Source organism: Emys orbicularis, chromosome 16, assembly GCF_028017835.1.
Source record: "Emys orbicularis isolate rEmyOrb1 chromosome 16, rEmyOrb1.hap1, whole genome shotgun sequence".
Lineage (NCBI taxonomy): Eukaryota > Metazoa > Chordata > Testudines > Emydidae > Emys > Emys orbicularis.
In genome coordinates this window covers 29955925-29964595 of record NC_088698.1, presented here as the reverse complement: position 1 = coordinate 29964595, position 8671 = coordinate 29955925, and the positions used below count along the sequence as shown (strand labels likewise).

The 8671-nt window shown below is 47.3% G+C and overlaps 1 protein-coding gene across 1 annotated transcript in view; it reads right to left on the bottom strand.

The window, feature by feature from the left end:
• Window positions 1-708: 708 nt before the first annotated feature.
• The window catches only part of UBE3B (ubiquitin protein ligase E3B), a 35427-nt gene continuing 27464 nt past the window's right edge, over window positions 709-8671 (bottom strand). The window contains exons 22-28 of the mRNA XM_065417638.1: window positions 8238-8375; window positions 7361-7426; window positions 4835-4893; window positions 2896-3078; window positions 2324-2435; window positions 1502-1594; window positions 709-900 (exon numbers count right to left, since the gene is read on the bottom strand). Of these exons, the coding sequence (XP_065273710.1) occupies window positions 709-900; window positions 1502-1594; window positions 2324-2435; window positions 2896-3078; window positions 4835-4893; window positions 7361-7426; window positions 8238-8375 (843 nt within the window). The remainder of the gene's footprint in view (window positions 901-1501; window positions 1595-2323; window positions 2436-2895; window positions 3079-4834; window positions 4894-7360; window positions 7427-8237; window positions 8376-8671) is intronic.

The window sequence follows — 8671 nt, the reverse complement described above, 5'->3', positions numbered from 1 at the left end:
AGCAGAGGTGCGACTGACTCTGCATTCCAGCCTCTGTGTCGGTTCTTTGAGCTCCTATTCTACAGCACTTTGAAAGCGGAGGGTTGATTTTTCTGCCAGTGTTGGCTGTTGCTCCTACACTCGGGCAAGCTGTTTGTTTTCACGGGAGATGAGCACGCCGGCCTTGCCTGGTGCACGGGACCCCAGAACGTCATCACTGCAAAGCTTTACCAGAGCCAAGGGACTAAGGAAACACGCACAGTCAATGCAGCTGACTGCCGGCTAGCCTCCTAGTACTTCAGTAACATTTCCACCATCGCCTTACTTCGAATGGCCTCCACCCAAAGAAAGAGCTGGGCCATCTCCTAGGAAAGGAAAAAAACCCTCCCGCACGACAGCAGCTAACTTGGATTCCACATCATGGCCCAGGCCCGCTGGCTGCCGGATCCAGACTGGAGTTTTCAATGCTACTTTAATGCTCTCCCCGGGTTTGATTTTAAATAACAGTTTACATGACGACAAGTGTATTGGATCCGACTCAGCACTTCCCTAGTGCTGCAGGAGAGCTTAGGCAGATCCCACAGCTGCCTAACCCAGGAGCTCTCCCTGTGAACCTCTAATACCATTTGCATATATTTGTCTTGGAGCTGACCCACCCGCTTTGCACGAAGGGCCGTGTGTCCAGCACCAGCCAGTGGCCCTTGGAGCCGACCCCAGGTGCCAAAGCAGCTACGAGAGCTCAAAGCCTGTGTTCATGCTGATGGCATAGCGCAGCTTCTCTCGCAAGATGCTCTTCTTGCTGTAGTTGGGAAGCTTGAGCAGGTTAAAACAAGTAGAAGAGGTGGGGAGCCGGCCGCCTGGCTCTTTCTTGCGTATGGTGAAGAAGCCCCTTAGCACGCTGCCCAGTGTATCGCCAGTGTCCTGGGAACAGAGGGAGAGGCACGTTACCTCGCACTGCTCTAGCGCACTCTGGCAGAGCACCGTGCAGCAAGTCACAGCATTAAGGAGGGAGGCATTGTCCTGACACCAAGGCAGGGAGACTAATACACAGTAAGCCCGTGGCGGAAGCAGGGGGAATCAGAACCCAGTAGTCCTGTCTCTCAGGGCCCCATCTAGCACTAAGGGGTAACTTCTCCTTGGTGAAAATTCAACCATGTTTGACCCTGCAGAGGACACAAAACCCAACAGTAGCAAAGACTCAGGAGGTGAGCACCAAAGTCAAGCGACCCAGAGCGGCTGCAGACCACAAGGGGAGGTACTAACCTGCAGGCAGGCAACAGGGGCACAGGCACGAAAGGGCATGGGGGGAGCTGAGTGCACCACATTAAAGTGAGTATGTTTTCATCTTGTCTCCTGAACGCTGTCTGAAGGACACTTTCTATGCACTAGAGCTTTCTAGTTGCTGCAGGGAAGGGGTGGAAGCTGGGCAGGGATGGGAGGAGCTCTGTAAAAGGCCTCAGGAGGGGATCTCAAATGCATAAAGGTTGGAGAAGCGCTGTTCAGATCCATTCTGGCTGCGTACCTGATCGTCTGAGACTTCTACGCAGCGGATGGAGAAAGGAGGCTTGAGGTAGGCAAAGCCCAGAAGCGGAGGCCGGGAGCAGCTGGTAACAAACTAAAACAGACATGGTTAAAGACTGACAATCGTTGATCGTTAGAGCAACACGGCTTGGAAACTAAAACCAAACGTGTCTTCTAAAGGAACTGTTCGCTCATTGCCCTGCACCATTCGACTGACTGTTCTAATGATAAATCGCATTGAAGCTACTCTGGGAGTTGATGTCTGCAGCACTCATTCCCCACCACAGGTTACAGCGGCTCCTCATCAGTCGTTCCTCCCGAGACAAGTGGCGATACCTAAGCAGGAATATTCTCCGCAATACAAAATCATTTAAAGGATCCCTCCTTCCATTGTGTGTGTGTGTGTGGGGTGGGGTGGGGGAAGAGGAGGGTGTCAGAACTCCAGGGCTCAGGCCTTTCATTGTTCTCTCTGTCACTCAGGCCACGTCTACACTTACCGGTAGATGGCCTGCAATCGATGCAGCGGGAGTCGATAGAGCAGGTCTAATGAAGACCTGCTCTATCGACGGCAGAGCGCTCTCCGGCTGACTCCGATACTCCACCCGAACGAGAAGAGTAAGGGAGCGTCTCTATTCACGTAACTGGAGTAGCGTAACTTGAGTCAACTTACCGCAGTAGTGTAGACAAGGCCTCAGGGAAGGGGTTTATGAGCACAAAGAGCAGTTTTGCTTGTCTGGATGATAATGGAAAGATGACCAGCGCCCCCCCTCCAAGGCGACAGGTCGGGTGCACTCTATCAGGAGTGGAGCTAGGAGACATTTACCTTTAGAAACATCGCTCTCTCCTCAGGGCTGAAGTCATTGGCTAGGATGTCCCAGAGCCAGATAATGACCCTGTGACTCCCATGGAAGCCGCCATAGTACACGGTGTGTTTCCTGAGGAAGGACAGAATGCAATATGCTTACGCTTCACTGCGCCAAACAAATCACAGCTTCCTGCTTAATGAATGGCTGCATCTCGCTCTAGACAGAGCTTAAATCCACAGCTTAATCACAAAGGGGGCTTGAATTGCTAGTGTTCCCTGAAGCCTACATCCACCATTTACTGCAAACTTCTTCAAAAGCATTGGAGAGGGTAAAATGAAAGTCCCTCTTTAATCCTACAGTCCTGTACTGGCTCCTGGGAAAGACTCTTCCCTTGCTCTATTTGCTAGTACTTCCTCCAGCCTTGTTTGAAATGACATCCAGTTTGTCCCTTGCCTTTTAATTTGAAGAAGTTAATAAAAGGCTGGACTGGAGTTAATTTCCATGCACCAAACCGCAGAATAACATTGTTATCTAACAGCATAAGTGGCCTGTTGGATAGCAGAACCAGGTGACTGAATCGCTCACTTACTTTAAGTCCTCTAGGTCAATTTCAGCATTGTCACCGGATATGAGCCGCTGTAACTCAGGTGCGGAAAACATCCGAATCCATTCGGGCTTTATTATCGACCTGAAGCCACTAATGAGCGCTGCCGTCTGACTTTTTATCTGCGTGTGCATCCGAAAATGAGCCATGAGATGGATGTAGCTGATTCTGTCCAAGGTAAGGAGGGGAAATCAGAGGCACCAAGCAGCTGAGAACACCCAGCACACTAGCACTGGCCTGGCACTTTTCTATTTTACAATGCGCTGCTTAAAAGGAACGCGGGACCTGATCCGGGGCTCACTGAAGTCGATGGAAAGACTCACGACCATTGACTTCAATGGGTGGTCGGTCAGGTTCCTAGAGCACATTTCACTCCTACGGGTGAGCAGGCACGCAAAGACGGAGACGTCTTCCAACTCAGCTTTTGTACAGAACTCTCCACAATTCTTTCAGCCAAACGACTGACACCCAAAATCGTTTCATCCGGGTGTCTGTGCAAACCCTGCAGAAGCAGGGTATTTGTAAGGTCTGACAGCAGCTGTTTTCCCCATCCTGTCGGGGTCTGACAGCCCTTCTCAACACTGACACAGGGCTTCCAATAATGCTGAGTGCTTACAATATGCATGCTGTTAAATAGCTCCTTAGAACTACTAGGTTTATTTTTCATAAAAATAATTTTCCTACAAGCATTGTAGATTCCACAAGAGACTCATAGGACAAATATAGCCTGCTTTGGAGAGCCCTCATCTGGAATCCAAGGGATCCGGATTTAGCAATATCTTGAAACAGGAGTTTTCCGAGATGCAGTAGTTAGTGAAAGGGGGGGGGTCTGTCAGAACCCCGAGAAATACAATCTCTGCAGATATCCATCCATCCATCCAGCTATTTTACTTACATTCCCTCACCCGCCCACATTAGACACCAACCCTCCTAACCTGGCTACGTTTCTAACCCAAGCTAACTCGAAGTCTATAACAAGAACAGTTCTGGATTGCCTCCATTATTGCCTTTTTTTTTTTTTTCCTCAGTTTTCTTTCCTCAGCTGCCTCAGTGTGTTTGTTCAAAATTACGTGTGTAGTGAGCAGAGTGACACATGGGACTTTCGACTTTCTTCCTGACCAGCCTTCTGACAAGCAAAAAGATATTCCTTTCAAATGGAACCTCACTGATTTGATCTCAAAGGAAGACAAAGATTGGGGACACGCAATTGTAAAGTGCAGCCGAGGCAGATGAGTCTTCAGGTTGGACACAGCCCTGACTTGCTGTTAAAGAGAGCACGCTGCAGATTAAGAGTTTAGACACGCATCTGCATAATAGAGATCTAATCGGTGAAGGGGGATGGGGATTGGGGAACAAAAGAGGTGGGGGGGCTTAGTTTTTAGGCTTTCACAGCTGACATTTATGACAACTATCTAAAGCTGGTTATCTGTGAAAATAGCTCCAGGGCTCAGCATCTCCTCTGATTTCCTGTGTCTAAGCACCACTGTCTACTGCATTTGAATTCATCACCGTGTCTTCTGAAGAACAGCGTTTTATACAACTGCCACATGCTATCATTCTGAGAGAATCGGTCTGCTCCAAGGTGTCTTTGAACAGCTGTGCCCTCTGTGCTCAAGATCGTGTGCCTGAATTGCTTTGAATCCATCTGTCTGTATCTATAACCATCATTAAATCCCTACGAATATCACGGACTGTGTGTCTTTGACCTCAGAAGTGCTGTTTCAAAAAGTAAATTGTCAATTCTTATTTTGCAAATCAAATTGAATACAATTTCTGCCGATGAAGTGTAACCAGTAAATTCTATTAAGATATTTATGGGCTCTTTCTACTCCAATCCATCTCAATCTATTCCAGATGCAAGCCCAAGGAACCAGAATGAAGTATTTTACAGTGGTGACCTTACAAATCTAATTGCCATACTTACTTATTTTCATTGGTAACAGGAATGGTCTTCCCTCCAGGAATAAGTTCATGGCAAACAAGCTGAGGGAAGAAATCATTATGTTGCTAATTACTGCCTGAAAACTTCACTGGATGGAGAAGCCTTTCAGAAGCTGGGACTTACCATCAAATAATTACTTACTTTTACAATAAAACATTAGGATTTAAATGTTAAACAATAATCCCGTTTCTACTCCCAATCAGTGTTTCCGTTCAATACGAGCACAGCAACTGAACAGTAGGGAATTGGCCGATGGAGCCGGCTTGTCACCTTTCCTCCATTACCATCTACCATGCGCATTCCATACAAAACACATTCAAAGAACCTTAAGGTGAAAAGCGAAGCCATCAAAAGCCAGGAAATGGGCCACCTTAATTCTGGCTCCTCCCAGTCCAGTCTGTAATTATGATCACAAATTCTTCTGCAGGTCCCTCCTCTCATTCAGGCCCTGATCCAAAACCCAGGGAAGTTAATAAAAAGACTCCTATTGAGTTTGATGGGCTTTAGATTGGGCCCTCAAGGCACAGGATGGAAAGGGTTCCATGAACAAGGCTGCCGATCAGCATTTTTTACCTTCCATAGTCACTGCATGGTCCTATGCCTGGTTTACTGCACACCGGGCAGAGGACAAAAGAGGGACATTCCTCTCTCTTTACGCTCATCACCGTAGCATCTGGGCGCTTCACATACACTAAAGAATTTATCCTGGTCACACCCCTGGGAGGTAGGGAAATATTATTCCCATATTACAGATGGGGAATGGAGGCAGAGAGTGAATAAGAGACTTGCCCAATGTCACACTGGGAGTGTGGCAAAAGGAAAGAACCAGATCCTCCTGGCTCCCAGTCCAGGGCTTTAACTTCAAGAACATCATCCCTCTTCCAGCAGACACCAGTCTCATTCACAACACATCACACAACGGCAGAGAATGAGGCAAAGATCTCAGGACCCCAGATGGATTCATGAAACACCCTGCCTTGTTCTCTGTCCAACGTGCAAAATGAATGAGGCCTGGGTCCGGTGGAAAAAAACATGGTAAAAGATCATGTAATAAAACTTTACTATAATGCATTCAAACAAGGGGGCTTTAGATTGGGCCTTAACTTTGTTGTTTCTGACTTCCAAATACTTTACTTTGCAACCTTAGGTTCATTTAATGTAGGGATTTTGTATGGCATTTCCTACTTTTTAAAATAAGAAAAAACAAATTAAAAAATTCAATCATGTTCAAACATTTGCTAGGCAGCAGCAGAGCACTCTGTACTATACAACAGGCACACCAGGCCTCCTGCCATGCACACCTTTCCATAGTAGGCTGAAGGAACAGCGCCCACCTCCTTCTGCATGCGCCCATCTACCTTCTCTCACAGCAAAGGAGCAAGCCTGCTTTGCAGTCCTGCTTCCTCTCCATTCCCCTTCACTAATCATAGGGAAAGGCAAAGTATTGTCAATGAATGTTACTAAGCTAAACATGGTGGGCAGCATCACTGCACCACTGGCAGTCCAGTAAGAAGCCGCATTACAAAATCCAGTGCACATGTTCAAAGTGATTAAAAAAAACCCAAAAACGTGTAACAACTGATATTATAACCAGTTTTCAACAAACCACCCAAAGGCATAGGTGCAACCTAGTGACCACCATCTCCCTGCCAAATTTCAACTTTCCACCAAAAACTTGCTAAATAAAAAGTAGACGAAGGAAAAAGTCTCTTTTTCCACTCGCTTGTTTCTTCAAACTGGGGGAATCCTTCTGGATCACACTTCCCAAAACAATTCACTTTCAGACCGGGAACAAGCCTGCCATATTTCAGCCATAAAAGTACAAGGCTAACAAATTTAGAAGCAACTGAACGCGACTCCTTTGGAGTATCTGCATTACAGATCTGAAACGGCCTGTAAGAATCCAAAGGAGAAGTATAACAGAATAAAGAGCACCTCATGTCATCAAGCAGCTATGCAAACAAAACTTGGAAAAAGTGGTTGATTCTAGACAATCACAAACACCTCTTGGGAAAACACTGAGAATGTTCCATGTAGAGTGTATTCTGCCAGCAGGTCAGCTTGTACGTGGGTTTCTTTCCTCTGTCTTGCACAAGACACTATAGGAAAATAAGAACATAATTCCTCAGGAGCCAGTCTGACCCACACTGAGGAATGCCTGAATTCATAATCCTCTATTTGGGGCACCAGAGGCTTTTCCACAGTAATGGACAGTGATGTGTTTGGATCACCAGATCTGGTTCCAATCGAAACCTCTCCCTGGAAACATCGGACAGGCAGGCAGAACACACCAGGTGAGCTGGAGTCACTCACTCAGGAGAGCTGCTAGAAATTTACAACAAAAGGCTTAAAATCTCCTATCCCGATCTCCAAGGAAACAGGCTGCCTGGGCACGGAAACCTGCTTGTAACTCTGAGCAGGTCTGAGGAAATTAATAGAAAGAAAGAGAGGAGCAGAAAGGAGGCTAAATATGAAGGGGAAACTAGCACAAAGACGTGCATGGCCTACCTGACCCATCACATCTTCGTCATAGGAGAGCGTTAAGCCCAAGTCGCTGATATCTCCGTCGTAGCGCTAATGGAATGACAGAGGAGATGAACGGGGGTCAATGCACAACCACTGAGAACACCAGCTTAGCACTTACAGACCACTCACCCTGTAAGGGATCCTCGCAGGTGTCTACACTGAGGCAGAGAGGATATGTGACTGTCTCAAGGTAACAGAGGGCGTCAGCGTATGAGCTGGGACTAGAAGGCAGGAATTCCTGGCTCCCAATCCTGTGTTTAGATCACTAGAGCACCTTCCCCTCCCTGCTTTACATGGAGCAAGAAATCCCAAACCCTCCACTGCCACCTACTTTTAGACTCAACGTTCACTCCTACAAGCGCAAGTATTTTCATAGCTAACATGAGCATTGGCTCACAGGAAGGGGGCTTTTACTAGACACAGCAAGCCTAATATTTCTAACAGCAGCCAGACAGAGAAATCCCTCTCCTCAATACAGGAGGAACCAAGTGTTTTAGTGTCTGGAGACATTATTAATACCCAGCTCCTATACAGATGCTCATTCACAGATCTCAATACGCTTTACAAAGGAAGTCACTCATTATCCCCAGTTTACTGACGGGGAAACTGAGGCACAGAGCAGGGCTGTGACTTGCCCAAGGTCACCCAGCAGGCTGTGGCAGAACCGGGAACAGAATGCAACTCTCCCAAATCCCAGTCCAGGGCTCTAGCCATTAGGACACACTACCTCATTTAAAAGGGCTTTTGGAATTAACCTGGCAGGCAAAAAGTTTTCATCCACCCTTGCTGGCATCATCATTTAGACCTCTGAGCAGCACGTTACAGTGAAGTGGGGACGTGGGAAACATATTGGTCAAACCTTAATCGAGGTGAGGTTTTTGTAGAACTCGGAGTCCAGAGAGGGAAGTTCATCCACAGAGCTGTAGAAGCTACTGTGACGGTGCCCAAGCAGCTGACTCAAGAAGAAGGAAGCAAAGGGAACATCCACAACTATCCCCTGCAATTAACAGGAGAGAGAACATGTGAGCACCCCACTTGCACTAGCTTTGTGCAACGTCTCTAGTCGCCAGTCCTACAGGACAAACTGCGAGCTTCTGGCTTGGACAGAGGCACAAAGTACAGCTTGGCCACCCAAACAGCTCCCATCCTCTTAAGAGACCCATCACTTTGCTGCCCCTTCTCTAAGGGGTATCTCTGGGATTTGGAAGCATCATCTCAGGGTGGGAAGGTCATGTTCTGCCTTTCTATAAGCTCCTGGCATGGGAAGTTCTCAAAGCACTTTACAAATATTAA